Source organism: Phalacrocorax aristotelis, chromosome 13 (genome assembly GCF_949628215.1).
Source record: "Phalacrocorax aristotelis chromosome 13, bGulAri2.1, whole genome shotgun sequence".
NCBI classification, from domain to species: domain Eukaryota; kingdom Metazoa; phylum Chordata; class Aves; order Suliformes; family Phalacrocoracidae; genus Phalacrocorax; species Phalacrocorax aristotelis.
Window position 1 is genome coordinate 11,266,645 of NC_134288.1, and position 15,938 is coordinate 11,282,582.

The following is a 15,938-nucleotide window of genomic DNA, read 5'->3' on the forward strand; positions in this document are numbered from 1 at the left end:
TGCTTGGCTGAAATGCAAAGTCGTGTTTTCAGAGAGTCTGCCCTCAGAGGACACTCAGGCCCACGATATGTTATTTCATTCCCTGTTTCCTCCAGCCTTCCCTCGCCTGCCCTGAGAGCAGGCAAAGTTGTAGCAGTGAGAAATTTTTGCTAAATTTCCTGTGGCAAGGTGTAAGTGATTGCCCCAGAAGGCCAGGAGTTCTGCAGTCTAAGCGTGTGCTTGGGAGGGGTAATTCTTGTTTTTAAGCAGGTGAGATTGCCCCATTCGGTGAATGGGGAGCATGCAGACCCTGGGAGGGGTGGAGAGGAGACGGCTGTGCCTGTGGGCAGTGGGGCCAGCCGGGGAGGGGTGGGATGGGACCTGCCCTCGGCTGTGTGCCTCTCCAGAGAGTAGAGATCTGTAGACCCATGGGTCAGACAGCAAATTTTAAAATGTGAGGTTTTGAGCTAGCGACTGAGGCTGAGCTTCCAAGTTTGTCTGAGCAAGGAGCAGAGGGTGGAAGGACTTTTTTTTTAGTCTCTCCAGGCTGCTGCCTTCAGCCTAAGGGAGAGGGGTCGGGTCTGTGCAGATCTCAGCATCTCAGTGGTCACTGCTGGGTGGAGGCACGGCCAGGGCTGGTACAGCATTGTGCTTGCAGGGCATCAAGCTCCTCCTGCCCAGGTCTTCTCGCAGTCCGGTTTGTCCCTTAGACTGTCTGGTTTTAGTGGAGGCGGACCCTTATCTGCTGAGAAACACAGTCTGCTCCCTGTCTTGCGGGGCTGAAGGGGCAAGGCTGCTCGGGGCCCCACATTACTTGCAATTTCCCAGTGTGAAGAAGCTGTGATTCAGAGCAGGTGAAGGCAGAGCAGGTTTTCCTCATTGCTGCAGGGAAATGCCACCAAGATGCCTGGTCAGTGAAGGTGAGATGGTTTTTTCAGTGTGGCCTGAGCTTGGCTTGCAGTGTTATGCCTACCTTTTGCAGGTATTCAGCTCACTTTGTCCTCAGTGTCAATGGCTTTTCAGGGCAATCAGGTGGTTTGGGATGTCAGTAGGAAACCGCATACAAAATTGTGGTGTCCCACTCCCTCCATGTAGCCTTTGCCAACCACTTTGGCAAAGTAGCTGCCAAAGGCTTTGGGGGCAGAAACCCCACATGGGGTGTCAGGATGTCAGGGCAGGGGTCCATACTCCTTCCCACCAGTGTCCCCCCTCCCAGCGCCACACATTAGTGCTGCAGCGTGAAGCCGTGCATGAGAGATTGGACATTAGCTCTGACCGAATGACCAGGAAGGAAAAGCAAATGCACCAGAGTCATGGGAGCCGTTCAAATCCTTCCCTGTGTGCAGAAACAACTTAGGGTGGTGCATTTCCAAACGAAGGGGGCCGCTCTCTGAGCCCACAGAAGTCCTCCTGTGCTCACACAAATCACACGACCGTCAGGTGTCTCAGTCATGCATAGGCACAAGGATGGGTTGGGATCAGCTCTTCAACCCTGTGCGTTGTATGTGTCTTCTCTGAGGTTGTGTGAGTCTCCAGTGATATTCTGCCCAGGCCAGAAACTCCAGGAATTAAGTGCTCCTTTCCCTTTCTTCTGTCCACAACTTCCACTTAGTTGTATTGTTTGGTATTGTCCTTTCGTTATGTTTTAACAGTGAAGCAGCAACATCTTTTGCCACCTGACACCATGCTAATGTACTATTGCTTCTGTTTAAAGGAAAGAGCAGCAGCCCGAACCATCGCCAAGGTCTGTATCACTGCCAACACACCATCCCCATGCATTACCTGTAGATTTCTATGTACGTGTGTGCGTGTGTGTACCATGTTGTGGCGCCATCGAGGGAAGCATTCTAGGTATTAACGTGCTTTTTCTGTGCTGTGGCAGTCCAATGTATCTACGTGTATGCTGGACCTTAAATCATGTCTTCCTTCCAGTCTGCCTTGGGCTGTAGCTGCAAGGATAGCAAGGCTGTGGGGGCTAGAGAGAGTGGTGGGCAGCACGGGCGGAGCTGGCAGACACTTATCCGGGATAACAGCAGGGCTTTGGTTTATGCTGCTTTTTTTTCCTTTTGTTTCTGGAGTTGTAGCCGAAACAGTATAACACAGGCTTAATGAGTGCCGATGGGTAGGTGATGCTTTGCCTATGTCTCCATCACCCAACGCCATGCCAGGCGGAGGTGACATGGGAACACAAAGCCATCACCATGTCACCGAGTTAGCAACTTCTCCTGAGTTCCTCTCGCTGCAGGGTACTGCACAGGGCTGCGTGGACCTGCTGCTCCGCGGGACACAGGAGGGCTCTCTGACACGGCACGACGTTGCATGGCAGAGACACCCTTCCTCTACCCCATTCCCTTTGGCCTCACAACCTCTGGATGAAGCACAGTCCCTGCTCCGTCTTCCCTCCACGCCTCGAGTCCACCGTGCAGAGTGTGCTCAGCCGGGCGCCCTCTGAGACGTGGCGAGCACCTTCCAAGGCCAGCCATAAATCTCACCTATGGGAGAGCTTTTCGCTATTCACGTGTCCCAGGGAAAGCAACAGGGCTGGTATTTGGGATACTTTCAGGATACTTTTCATCCCCTTTTAATTCTGGTTTGGTTTTTTTGGTTTTTTTTCCTATATTTTCCCAGATCTTTTAAGAAGTAATGCTGGGGCTGGATCTCATTTTCTTTCTTGGGAGGCAAGATGCAAAACTGATGATCTGTGGAGATCACCTGCTTGGCCTTCAAATCTTCCATCTCATATTTCAAAAAACAGCTTACAGGCTAAATATTGTAAACAATAAATATGTTTTTTCAGAGGTATAACTAGAGCCTGGCATTTTGCAGATGTAACTTTCTGCTGTGCCTTTTAGCTAATAAGAGGCCAGAAACTAAGTTTTCCCTGGCATAAAATCCAACCAAAGATATCTGGGTAGATATGGTGCTGACAAAAGGGAGGAAAATGTCATCTTTCCTTCCTTCCCCTCCCCTCTCCTTTTTCTGTCTTTCATTTGAGCTTTTCTTTATAAGCAGAACCTCCGTAGCACTCCATCCACTTTCCTGCCAAATAAATCAAATCTCCAAGATCATGTTTCAACTATCCAGATACTTTTCTTTTTCCTACGTGGGGTCTCAGCTTGTGTAGCTGGAGCGAATGCAGCCTCCATCCAGCTCTATTAAAGCAGGGAGCATTACATGGGAAGTGCTCTCTGGGAGCAGACCAAGGCTGCAATCTTGGCCACCCACCCATGGCATCAGGAGGGTCAGCATTTCATCCCAGGGGCCTGGCTGCTCTGCTGCCCTGTCGCAGCCAGTGACATTCTTTGGATGCATCAGAGGGTAAATCCACATTTCTCACAGGCATAGGACTGTGCAATGAGGCGAAATTTCTGTTCAACTCTATCAGCTCTGTAGCCAAGGAAATCTGAGGACTGATGGTCCCTTGTAGGGTCACACCAGCCAGCATCCCTGCAGTCGCAGGCACTAGTCTTATTTCTGAGGCACTAGTCTTATTTCTTATTTTTTAATCTCCGTCCTGTCTTACAGTGTTCATTTTCACCAGTTAAAACACTACGTTGGATATAAGATTTCTTCATAGAAGTTGCAAGGTTTTCCCTGTTCATTTTCTACATTGCTTTCTTAATCTTATGTCACAGAAAGAAATAAAAATAGCCTTTCACTGCCCTTTTTCAGAGCATTTTTTTACTATATACGGCTCCTTCATCAGGGTTCTCTCCAAATGCTGCTTTCCTACTCCTGTAGTGTATCTGACTCTTATGATACTGATGGGTTTTGTTGCCCTCTGTTATAAGATGCTAAACCTGAACCCAGGAGTGCTTAAGCTGAGGGTCTGCAGCTGCCATATATATAGCATTAGAGCGTTTTCCATATCATTTAGTTCAGCTGCCGTAGCAGAACCAAAGCTCTTTCCTTCTATGTTTCGTTAGAATTTGTCAATTCTACCTTCTCCCACTGCCCTTTTCCATCTGATAATGTCTCAGACCTCGGGAAGGAATTTTGCACAGTAGTCCCTATATTCGGGGGGGCCCAAATCACCTATTTTCCCAAATAAAAGTTTATATATCTTTTATATTGACATGACAAATCTCCCACCCACTTTAATTCCCAACAGCCTCCTAGTGATGCTCAGTGTGCCATCCTGCCCTTAGAAAAGAAAACTTGTCCTGTTTCTCAGCCCACTCGACAGTTAATCATCCAGACGTGGTCTGTCACTGATGACTGTTCCGCTTAGGAAACTCCTCAGTATGAATCATGTCTCAGAGCAGACCCCAGCACCGCACTTTTACTGCTTCAGATGGTGAAGGATTTGCCCCTTTCCATTTCCATCAATGTGAGGAAATGTACAGTCTCTCGTCTGGAGATAGCTGGATCTTCCTCCCATTCTAGTTATGTGTAGGGAGTGGCTGATTTCCTATGTCCCTCTTTCCATTATGGATACACCACAAAGTCATTACAGCAAACAGAACAGAAACAGCTTTTTTACTATTTTGCATCTTAATATATTTTAAGTTAGAGAAGGGATGCTGGCACGGCTCGTGGCAATGCGCTGTGCAAGACAAACATGGCCTTGCAAGGTCAGGGAGCATCCCAAGCGACCCGCCAGTGCGCGGGGCAGCTGTCGGAGTCTTGCCCGTGCACCAGCGGCGATGCTGCCCTCTGACTCCAGTGCTGCTGAGCTGTGCTGATTTCTGCTGAGATGGCACTCGGAGAGCTGCTGCCCGGCATGGGAGGACATGGGGAGGTGATGGGGTTAGCGTGGTGGAGGCTCGGGGTCGCCTGGAATTACTCAGGTGACTTTTGATTTGGTCTTGGCGTAAAATGGGACAGCCAATCTGAGAGACAGGTTACGTCCTTTCTCTACCACTTCTGTTTTGTTTTTCACTGTGAGCTTGTCTGCATTCATCTATGACTGAGTGCTGGGAAGCTGTGTGCTGACCTGTGCGGGGGACAGGAGCTCGCCTCCCCATGACATGGAGCCCAGGCTGTGATGAGCAGAAAAGATGCTGGCCTTTTTCTACATGCTACATACCTCTTCCCCCTTTTTATTTTCTTCCCTATTTAAAATCTGCTCACAAAGCCTCTTCTGTTGCCCATCGCTTTGGGCCCTGTGTCCACCCTACCATCTGCCTTGGCCAGGAGAAGTGGCCATCTGCCCTTCCCTGGGCTGGCTGCTGCTGCAGGAGCAGTTAGCGCCGATCATGCCTCTGAGACCATGCTGCTCTTGTGCAGGCTCCAGATATGAGCCCTCCCTGCCTCATAACACCAGGGAAGGAGGGCTGCTCTGTGGTGGGACTTTTCTCACCCCTCCTGCTGCAGAAAGCCAGCAAATCAGAGTGGTAACGGGGGTTGATTACTGCTGTGTTAATCAGGCTTGAAATTTGCTGTGGCATCTCGTCGCTGTTTATTTTGTCTTCTGATTGTAATGTCAAAAAGACAAACATATGGTTAGCCAGGACTACAGAGGCTCCTATATGAAATCTGTGCTTCAGATGCTCTTTAACAGATGGTTTGATAAACATCTGAAGGCATCCATAACCATATTTCTTCCTCTTGTATTTTCCAAAATATGATTGGGTGAAAAGCTAAAAATTAATGAACCAAGTGATCATAATAATGCTTTAATATCAGAGAAAAAAATCCAGAAGGATTCCAGGGAACTGGGAAGCTAAAACTCAGATTACTTTGTCCAGCATGAGTTCAGTCCTGTAGGTAATGAGAGGAACCTCTTTAGAAGGTTGTCCTCAGCTGTGGTTTGTCCATCCTTGACCCTAATGAACTCAGCAAGACCTTGGCCATTATATTGAATGAACGCTGGACTGGGCCACCTTGTAACGTGTACGTATATCTGTGCGTAAATCTATCTATATATCAATGTATGTATATGTCTGTCTGAGATACACACAACGTTAATATCTCTGTTCAGGGGTGTGATTAAGGCTTTTGTACGCACTGGAGGATGCCTTTGGTTGACTCAGTGGGCCCCTGCTCATCCAGCCTAGGGTGTCCGAGGTGTCACTAGCCGCTACTACCCGTGGAAACCGGTGTCAATCGCAGGAGCCTGACTGGCCATGCTAGCTTGGGTTGGCGGTTGACTTTCTAACCGATTAAACTGGTGTCAGAGACTCATGCTGGGACTGACAGTAATCTGGAAATAATCAGTTACCTTTAGGGGAGCGGATTATTTGCACAGAGGGGACTGCATCTTTGCACAGGGACTGCAGGGGAGACTAAGAGGAGATAACCCACGTGTCTCCCTGAGGCTCTGCATGCTGAGTATCCCACTCCCATGCTGCGATGCTCAGGCCCCAGCTCCAGAACAGCCCCGGTAGTTCCACCGGTCCCCGGGGCTCCCTGGGGATTCGGGGTCCCATCGCAGGTGCCTAAAGAGTCCCCAGGATGCAGAGGGTGGTGTTGGCTGAGTTTGCATGGGATGCTGCGAAGCAGAAGGAATTCCTGCAAATTCCTTCTGCGTGTGCCCACGAGCTCCTCCGATTGCCGAGTTCAAGTGTAAAATGAGATTGAGTTTTTATGCCCTTCAGCCTTTTCAGTCTATCCGTGAACTCAGCAAGTGATGCCCGCTGGTGGCCACGTGGGGAGATGGGGGCCACATCATTACCCTTCCACAGGTAGAGGGCTGCTCCATGGCGTGGAGGACCCTGGTCACGGTGGCGATCTGGCAGGGCAGTGCCTGAGCAGCGCTTTGGGATGGGCTCACGGGAGCTGTGGTGGTGCCTCAGCAAAGCCAGTGACTCCGCAGAAGTGGTAGGGCCCGTCTAAAAAGTGTTACAAAAAACAGATGCGTGAACACAGACGTTCAAATCCCTTCCCTTAAGGGATTGCACCACACCCTGTTTTTATCTATTTTTATTTTTTAAATGCCAGGCTTAATATAATGCTATTTCCTGTATGAGAAATGCAAATAATTCACAAATTAACTAGATCTCTTTGTGAGTTTTGTTTGTTGTTTTTTTTTTTAAAGGAAGAAATTTGAAACTTTTGGATGTTTTTGTACAAAACAAGTTAAAGTTTTGGCTCTCCATGGCTTAGACAATTTAAAAATTGTCTTTTTTTATCTGTTTAGAGGAAGAAGAGAGTAATTTTCGTTTCCAATGCAGATGAAAAAATCTTCCTGAAGGACTCAGTCAATTGTAGATGAACTGATGCCACCATTTCAATGCAGAATGCATCATTTCTAGTAATGACACTTATTGACCACAGTGAGACGAATTTCAGAAACCCTCCTGATTTTTCTGCCCCCCCCCAGTTAATGCTCAAACAGAAAAATCCTGTCATGAACCCGGCCCTCAAAACACCTGTTTTTTAAACCTAGAGTCAGTAATCAAAAGTTTCCTGTCTGGCATTTGCTTCCAGGTCTAATTTTTACTCTCCCCTCATTTCCAGTAAAAGCAAACCGTGCAGAGAGTCACTATGCGGATGCTGCTCAGGAAACTCTAGGTACCACGGGAAATGCGTCGCACGGAACTAATCAAAAGCTGCACGGCTCATTCTCCCTCTACCCTGCTACCACCCGTTCCGATCACTTCTCTGCTTAATAGAGGTACTAGATGAGTAAAAAAAGGTGAAAGAGCCTCCCCATTGCCTGCTCAGAAATTAGAGGCTTCCTTGTCTGCTAATCATGCAGAATATGTGATTCAAAGAGACGAGGATTGGGAATTTGGTCTGGGCTAGCAAGCCAGTGTCTGCTCAGCAATGAAGGAGGCCAGGAACTGAATTTTAACAAATGATGGAAAAGTAAAAAAAAAAAAATTAATTATTTTTTACAAAAAATATTTATAAAAAGAGCCTTTCCTCCCTATTGCTCCATCCCTCCTCAAGGTCCAGGGTATCCTTGCAAATTGAATTGCACTGCACAGCAGTATCAAGTTAGTAGCATGAGAAATACCAGCTTCCTACCTCTGCTCAATCACCGTTCCTTTGGCTCTCTGAACACTACAAATTGACCTTTCCTAGTCTTGTGGCCTTTGGAAGCCATGGCTTGCCTATCTAGCACCTCTACTACGCAGCTAGAGAAGGACTAATCTCAGCCTGTCCCACCAGGGGATATGGGTTCCCCTTAGTGTTGGCATTGGCATCGTGAATGGTTCTGTTTCTAGATCCCATGGGGAACAGATAGCTAGAGCAGAGGGTTTCGTATGAGCAGTGTTTTCATCTTTTTCATCAAGCTGATGATTGTTAGGCGGCTTCAGAGAATTCCCAATGAGCATCCCTTAGTGCACCCATCTAATGGCCGTAAGGGTACACAGATACGTCTATCTTGTTTTACTTATGCATAAATACATCTAGTTCCACACCTGCACTGGAAAAGTCTCTTCCCCAGCCCCAGACACTGCTTCTCAGCAGCAAACATGCACCTTCTTGAATTACCAATGCCCAGAGTTTGCATGCTGTGAATGCTGGCAGGTGAACCCCATCAGCTCTTCCTCCCGCAGCCCGGCAGGTGGAAAGCCCAGGAGTGGCAGGGCACTGAGTGATGCCGCATGTTTGTGAAATCCGATTTTTGCATGCTCTTTTTTGGAGTCCGTTTTAATTCTCAAAATCACCAGTCTCTGTCTCCCTCAGAAAGCCAACAAACTACAGTCTTAAAAGTATAAAACTACAGTTTTAAAAGTATATGTATCTCTGATTTTCTCCATTAATTGTTCCAACTTGTATCTTTTCTTTTCTTGCTATTTTTTCCCTGCTGGCTATTTTTATTATCTGTCAGACTAGAGGCTAAGACTCACGCCTGAGACTTGTGTGTACCAGAAGCTCAGAAGTAGTGTGGTAAATCCCATCTCTGAATGGGTAACAAAGAGGAAGGGGACGTGATGTGGATTTCATAATAAGCAGTCCTCTATGGTAGGAAATCCCCTGTACCTGGATAAATAGCCTGAATCTTTGAGTTAGCCTCCTGCTATGTATTTTGATGGTACTGTGGCCTTCCTTGAAGTTTATCTTTGAAAGAACTAGTTTAAATATTGGGTGATCGTCAGTTGCACAGGCAGCATTTCAATGCATTTCCAAATGGCAAAGATTTGGTCAATATTCTAGCTGAAAAAAATAGAGTTACTTTTGTAGTGTTTCCATTTGCCCGGTGAGGTTGTTTTATCCTTGGAGGCATAGTACAGGCAGGAACTGCTCCCTAGAGAAAGGCTCCTTTCAATTGCTTAACATTGAGGTTGTTTTTGTCAGAGATTAAGACAAGCAGTGACATTCGTAGTGCTGTCCTCTCATCTGTCCATGTCCAGTTCTGTTTTCTGGAAAATCAGCCACTCTGATCTTAGTGTCTTCCTTGCATGGCTTCCTAGGCATGATTTTTTAATTGGTAAAGCCAGTATAAATTTTTCTGTTTTCTACTGAATTCCTTCCCACTGTGGTCCTCATTTCATCTCCCCCATCTTGAGTTCTGCAAGGGAAAGGGAGGATGAAGCAAATTGTTATCTCAAGATCTTCTTAATCCATTGGAGACCCTGAGAAGGAGGATTTCGGACCGTGGTTCTTCCAGTCAAAAAGGAGTCTTGAACTTTGGAGTAGCTGCAAGGACATCTTTGTTACCAGCATCTATCCTGACTGTGGTGTTATACACGCTGTGCTTTAGTAAAACTATAGATTAACTGTGAAGGGACATAAAAGTAATTCAGATACCTTGTTTTCCTGGACCCTTGGGCCGCCTGCCTGCAATCCCCCACAGCACAAACTGTTAGGGGCAGATGCCAGCACTTTGATGCATCTAAGGCTGAGTGCTAAAAGCCTTCATCTAGGATGCATATAACGAAATAACAGCAAAAGATGAGGCAATTATGGAAAACTCAATGTAAGTAAATTAATGGAAAACTTTAGAAGCTGTGGTTTCTTAATGTACTAAACCAATGATATCTAGTCAATAAATGCAATAATGCATGCATTTTTAGGCAGTAACATAACTTTACTAAGCCAGATTAGTAAATCTATCATATTCTGCTTTGTAAGAGACTTTGATGGCATCTACTCAGAGAGATGAAGGCACCACAGAGATGTGACAGTGGGAAGAAACGGCACACAGACCAGTGAAGGAAAGGTGTTTGCAGAGCCCTTGACTGGCCTGCGGGCCCGGGTGTAGCGTGTTTCTTAAAGCCTTGTTTAGGAATAATTGGCCAGCTCAAAGCTGCAATCTAGCTGTTTTGCTTTGCTCCTGAAATGCAAAGCAGCTGAGCTGGCGAATAGCAAAAGGTTGCTAGAAGATGCAGGATATGTGTGATGTGGTGTTTGACAGTGCTCAGCATCAGTCTGGGAAAAAAAGGCTGTGTTAGGGAGAGAGGGGTGACTGTATAACAGCAATGCTGCAAAATACCAAAGGCCAAGGTTAAAGATGTGTCTGGTTCCAGTGTCCCTTCACTCACCCGAGGCCCAGTGCTGAGCCAGGCTTCCGTGGTGGCTGCGGGGATGGTGCAACTCTGGTCTTTCCCGTTATGATTTTAGTGACTCCCTTTAAGTCAAGTCCACAAAGGAAGAGAAGAGGGATTACTCATCAAGACGCTGATCATTGGCTGACCTTTTGTTTTCCTTTTGCCCAGGTTGCTTTGCTTCTAGAAACTCCATTCTCTGGGCTGAATTCACCTTTGCAATGGCTTTTCTGAAATCACTGGAGGCAAACCAGACTTGAGCCTCTCTTGGTTTCTGCTCTAGTCATGGCAAGTGTTGCACACACAGATGTATTTTCCTTTCCTTCACGTCTCCAGTAATTGGTTTCTGCCTTGTATCCACACCTGCGACCAGACTGGAGCCCAGTGATAGCCAGAAAGGCTACCATTCACTCCTGGCATTCCTGCATGGTTTTAACAAGGTGTCCTCATATGCCATGAGCTCAGCACAAACTCTGGATTCAAAAATAGCCTCATTTCCCAGCAGGAGATAGCCTCTTTCTCCTGGCCATAGCTTTTCAGAAGAACTAACACTGTTACTGTTTGAGTTCATGTGCAGAGATGGATCTGAGTCCATGTTAGTCTAACTCAGTTTGGCTAATGTTGGCTGCCTACAAAATGAGAGGAGAAAATGAAACAATTGCTCAAGCGTAGTTTAAAATCAATGACAAGAAGTTACAGGTAATACTTCTTATTGATCCAAAATTACTGCTAACATAATGAGTCCACATTTTTTAAAAGTGCTGATTTAATACTATAGAGAGCTATGAAATGAACCTCAAACCAGAGGGTTTCAAATGGGAGCTCAAACCCCCAGCATCCTGAGGAGCCTGGTGGCAGCTCATTTGAAGGTTAGTTCTCATGCATTTTGCTGCTGAGTGCTGGGCTGTTGGACCCAAGTGAGCCTAACTGCACAGCCCACTAAAGCAGTGAGCATCTTTCTGTCAGCCGTGGGACCATGGATTGGTCCTTACGTGTTCATCCAGCGTGGGCTCTTGTTTTCTGACTGGCAACAGAGAAGTCAGCTCAGTTTCTATCCTTCAATAAATTCAAGTTAAAAGCTGAAACTTTTGTAAACCTTCCCCAAAGTCAGCCTGGAAACATTACAATTTTTTTGTTATCAAATATGTTTTTAATAGGTGCCAATTGAAGATCTGGGAACTAAAGCATGCCCTATTATGCTGTTATGGCTTCCCATAATCTTTGTCTCTGGTTACAAAGCCACAGTTTTCTTTCCCTTCCCTTCCCTCTGGAATGAGCAGGGCGTCTGCCCCGTGCTCGCGCCGCTCTTAGCTGTCACGATTGCAAGCTTCAGTTCATGTTGTCATGTGTGGCTGGATTACTGCTTTCCTCACGTTCATGTCACCAACACATTCACTTTCCACCAAACCGAGGCTCATTTACCGTATGCTTGAGCGACATCTAAATACCACTTCTCCGAGACACTCTGCATCACTCTGCATGACTTTCTGGTTGAACGAGAACATGATCTTGGATTAGCTGACAGCATATTTCCCTCTATATGTTTATATTTCTTTTGGACTCCTTCCTACCAGCTCCTGCAGACCCCAACAGCATTCTCCTCTGCAGGGATTGTACTTGCGTGTGATTCCAGGTGTAATTCCCAATGAAAGAATTGCATGGCAGAAGGAAACAATCAATTGTCCCACGTTCTTTCATGTCATTTGTGTTAAAACAAAGAAGTTACATCAGGTGTTGGGTGTTTTTCTGAGTAGTGAGTACTCAGGAGCAAAACCCACCCAGATCTTATTCATCAAATTACTACGAGATTTTTTTGTGTAAAAGCGTTGCACCTCATGCTATCAGGCTTAAAACTCTTCACTCATATTCCTCACTGAATTCAACGCTTTCTTTTTTGCCTTTTGTGATTCTTGCAAACGTTTGCAGCACATTCATTGTGGGAATGGAAAAAGGGCCCCAAAGAAAAGGCCCTGCTTTACTCAGCGATAGGCAACTGGTTTCACACTGAGATCGGTGATGGGAGCAACTCTGCAGAGGAAGAGGCACAAAGAGATTGCTTTGAATTCTGAATATTGGTGTGTTGCTGATTTATTTATATAAAACTTATTTTTTTCAAAAAGACCAGGCAGTACTACTGGAATGCAGTAGATTCCAGGAATATTATTCTGTAAAATACTAAAATAAAGAAAAAAAATATCCAATTGGCCTATTAAGGATCAAATTACAAAGAAAATATCAATCTGGTTTCTAATCCAACAAACACAGAATGAGAATTGCTTTTAAACATTTGGCTTGTTATATATGATGATTTTGGTAGCATTAGTGACTAAGGCTTACACCCAGAAAGGTATTCAGGCACATGCTTGTTCCTAGATTCCTGTGTGGATTTGTACCTCTGGTCTGATTTTCAGCTACGCTAAAGCATCTGTTGGTCCCGTGCCTTTCAGACAGGCTCTGCAGGTGGGCAGCATGCTGGAAGTGAAATCTCCAGTACTTACCTACGCAGTTTCACTGAATTAAAAACGCATCATTCATTGGATTAATTCTGCCTTTCTAGCTTGGTCATGAACAAATTTTATTTTCTCTCAAATGTATCCTACAACTCGAAATTGTTGCCCAGCCAATGGCCGCAGATAACCCTGCTCTGCAGCCCAGGAGCGGCTCTCCCCGTTCCCCGGCCGTTGCATCAGGGCAGCGGTGTCTCCTCGGGATCACGCGGTGCAACTCTGGAAAATGCTGCCTAAGCACCTTTCTCTCCCTGTAAATGTTTCATGTCTCGCAATGTAAAGTGACTTTGTAAAAATAGCACCTTCTTACTCAACAAATCTGCTCCCTGTGTGTCTTCAAGTCACGTCTTCTTCCTTTTCTGGCAAAAATGAATGTCTGTTCCCGTCAGCACAGTACAGCTGATAGGGCTGGGGAAAAGGGAGTTGCATTTTGCTTTGCTTCAAATGCCAGCAGCTAAGTTCTGATTGAAGAACCTTGTGCCAATTTTGAAGGCAAAGGAGGACTATTTGGCTCTGAGTTTTAAGGTGGCATTGCTGAGAGACAGAAAAAAACCAGGTCTTTGGTTGGTGACCTGGAAATCTGATGTGGAAATCAAAATTCCTGATGTTCTTCCCACAAATTGAGTCAGAGCATTTGCAGCAAAAAAATACGTGGCTACTGCAATGGTATGGAGCATTGGGAATTAAATCTGTGGTTTTACTCAGTTTTGATTTACCTATATATAAAATATTGGCTATAAGTGCACGTGCCTCGCACTGGTTGTCTAACCTCTATTAGTGTATTTTAATAATCAATTGCTATTCAGAAAATATCAAATTATCCAAAACTATTTGCAGTTTGGTTTCCCCAATGCTGTCTTTATAAAGTGTGCCCTTGCGTAAGGATTCACAAAGTCTTTTTGTTTTGCAATTTTAATGTGAAAATTCATCATCTTCACTTGGGTGAAAGTTTTTAATTATGAATTTCAAAATTTTGAAAATAATTAGAGCTGAGTGGTCAGCAGACTACTTCTCAGTGACATCATCTCTGTTTCTGGAGAGGTCTTTTCAAAGTATTATTACAAGGTTTTAAAGATTCTAATAGAAAAGCATCAATAAAATGCCATATTCTGAAGTTGTAAAATTTTGCTTTGCATGTTTATGACACCTGTGGCAGACCTGCAGATAGATGTTGGCCAGCTTTTAGACTGAATCTTTATAGGATACAAAGGAGTTGCACATTTAAGTGTTAATGTATTTAAGTATTTAAATATATGACTGGAAAAAGATGAATTCTTTGGAATATATGAAAGGGGCAGATCATGTTTTGAGAGGGAGGAAATACAGGAGCTGAAGAAAGGGAAAGGACAGGCCTGAGCACCAGAAGTTAAGTGTTTCCAAGAAAGTTAAAACTTCAAGACACAGGGTTTTTTTTATTATTGGCATTTTCTTGTTAGCTATAGGGTTTTGGAAGGCAGTTGTGAAAGAAAAGCTTTCGTGATCGGAGCCGATCAGTGATTTAAGGAATCATAGCCTCATTGTTTAATGTCATTCTGTCCCACCAGCCCTGGCATCCCACAAGGGGCTTCTGTTTAAGTCCTCATTATTTTCTCTCTCTTAATAATCATTTCCATTTCACTCATTATGGCGGACACATTTCTACAATGCTTTCTTTTCTTTAAAAAAAAACAAACCAAATAAAACAAATATATATATTAAAAAAAAAAACAAAGCCAACAGCAAAACTACATCTCACTGCTGCTTGGAAGTGCTCTTGGTTTCTAATGGCTGGTGGGGAAGGACTGCGTGGTTTCCAGAATGACTCCTCCTGCTGTCTCCTTTTTGTCTTTGTTTCAACGTGTTTCTCTGAACAGTCAGAAGGTCAGTTTGAAAGATCGTGTCTTCTCCAGTCCCCGCGGTGCTGGCACCAAAGGGAAAGGCTCTCCACAGGCTCAGGGCATCCGGAGGTCCCCCAGCGCTGACCAGAGCATCGAGGACAGCCCAAGCAAGGTGCCCAAGAGCTGGAGCTTCGGAGACCGCAGCCGAGCCCGGCAAGCTTTCCGCATCAAGGGAGCAGCGTCACGGCAAAACTCGGAAGGTGAGGGCTTGGGGTACCATGCCAGACCCCCAGATCCCCAGCTGGCCCCAACGTACTCTCCCTCCCCACCTAAGAAGGGCAGAGCTGCCAGCCAGGGTGCTTACACAGGCCTCCTTCCCCTTCCAGTCCTTTAGCTTGGACTATAATAAAAGATAAGATAACCTCTGCTGACACCCGTGATAATGTATGTATTTATGTGTACAGGGATGGGGAAGGAGGAAGAGTCAGGCATCTAGAGATGGATGAGAGCTGCAGTTGGCATTGCTGGGTGTCACCATAGGACATCTTGGGAAATGCTCCCATGGGCATGCTCAGCAAAGATTTCTCTGCTGTCCCTGGTCCGACTTGCCTTTTCTCGTGCAGCACCACCATGGGAAGTGGTAACGCGTTGTCTTTATTCCTCCCTCTCCCAAACCCAGAAGCAAGCCTTCCCGGAGAGGACATTCCTGACGAGAACAAAAGCTGCAACTGTGAGTTTGTAACGGAAGATTTGACACCAGGACTGAAAGTCAGCATCAGGGCAGTGTGGTAAGAGAGGGAGAGGGGGAAACAGTCTGCAAAAATAAATAATAGTGAAAAAAAAAAAGAAATATAAAGTCCAAGCAGAGGTGGCGAATGCTGAAATGTCTGTGCTGCAGGCTGTTTTTCCCCTGGGTGGCCTGCCCTCCTTTACAGAAAATTCTGCCAGAAAGAGCAATTTTTGCTGAGGGAAGGAATAAATAGAGAAACAGGAAAATCCCCTGCAGGGATGCATCCAAATGATTGTTCTCACCAGCTTTGAGATTTAATGCTGACATTTATAGAAGTGGTGCGGAGAGGACACTTGCACAGCTGATAGTCCAAGGGGCATCGGGGACCCCGTGTCGCAGACAGGGCTTCAGCCACGAGCCCCCGCAATCCTCTTCCCCTCTCCTATTGCCACATTCTCTCCCAAACCGGCAGAGTTGGGATTTATTCCATTTTCCTTCCAAAGCAGCTGCCTGTGGTGTTTTT

The 15,938-nt window shown here is 45.7% G+C and overlaps 1 protein-coding gene across 1 annotated transcript in view; it reads left to right on the forward strand.

The window, feature by feature from the left end:
• The window catches only part of KCNQ2 (potassium voltage-gated channel subfamily Q member 2), a 77,507-nt gene that overhangs the window by 40,793 nt on the left and 20,776 nt on the right, over positions 1-15,938 (forward strand). Inside the window, exons 11-14 of the mRNA XM_075108701.1 lie at positions 1,694-1,723; positions 7,381-7,434; positions 14,722-14,945; positions 15,365-15,473. Of these exons, the coding sequence (XP_074964802.1) occupies positions 1,694-1,723; positions 7,381-7,434; positions 14,722-14,945; positions 15,365-15,473 (417 nt within the window). The remainder of the gene's footprint in view (positions 1-1,693; positions 1,724-7,380; positions 7,435-14,721; positions 14,946-15,364; positions 15,474-15,938) is intronic.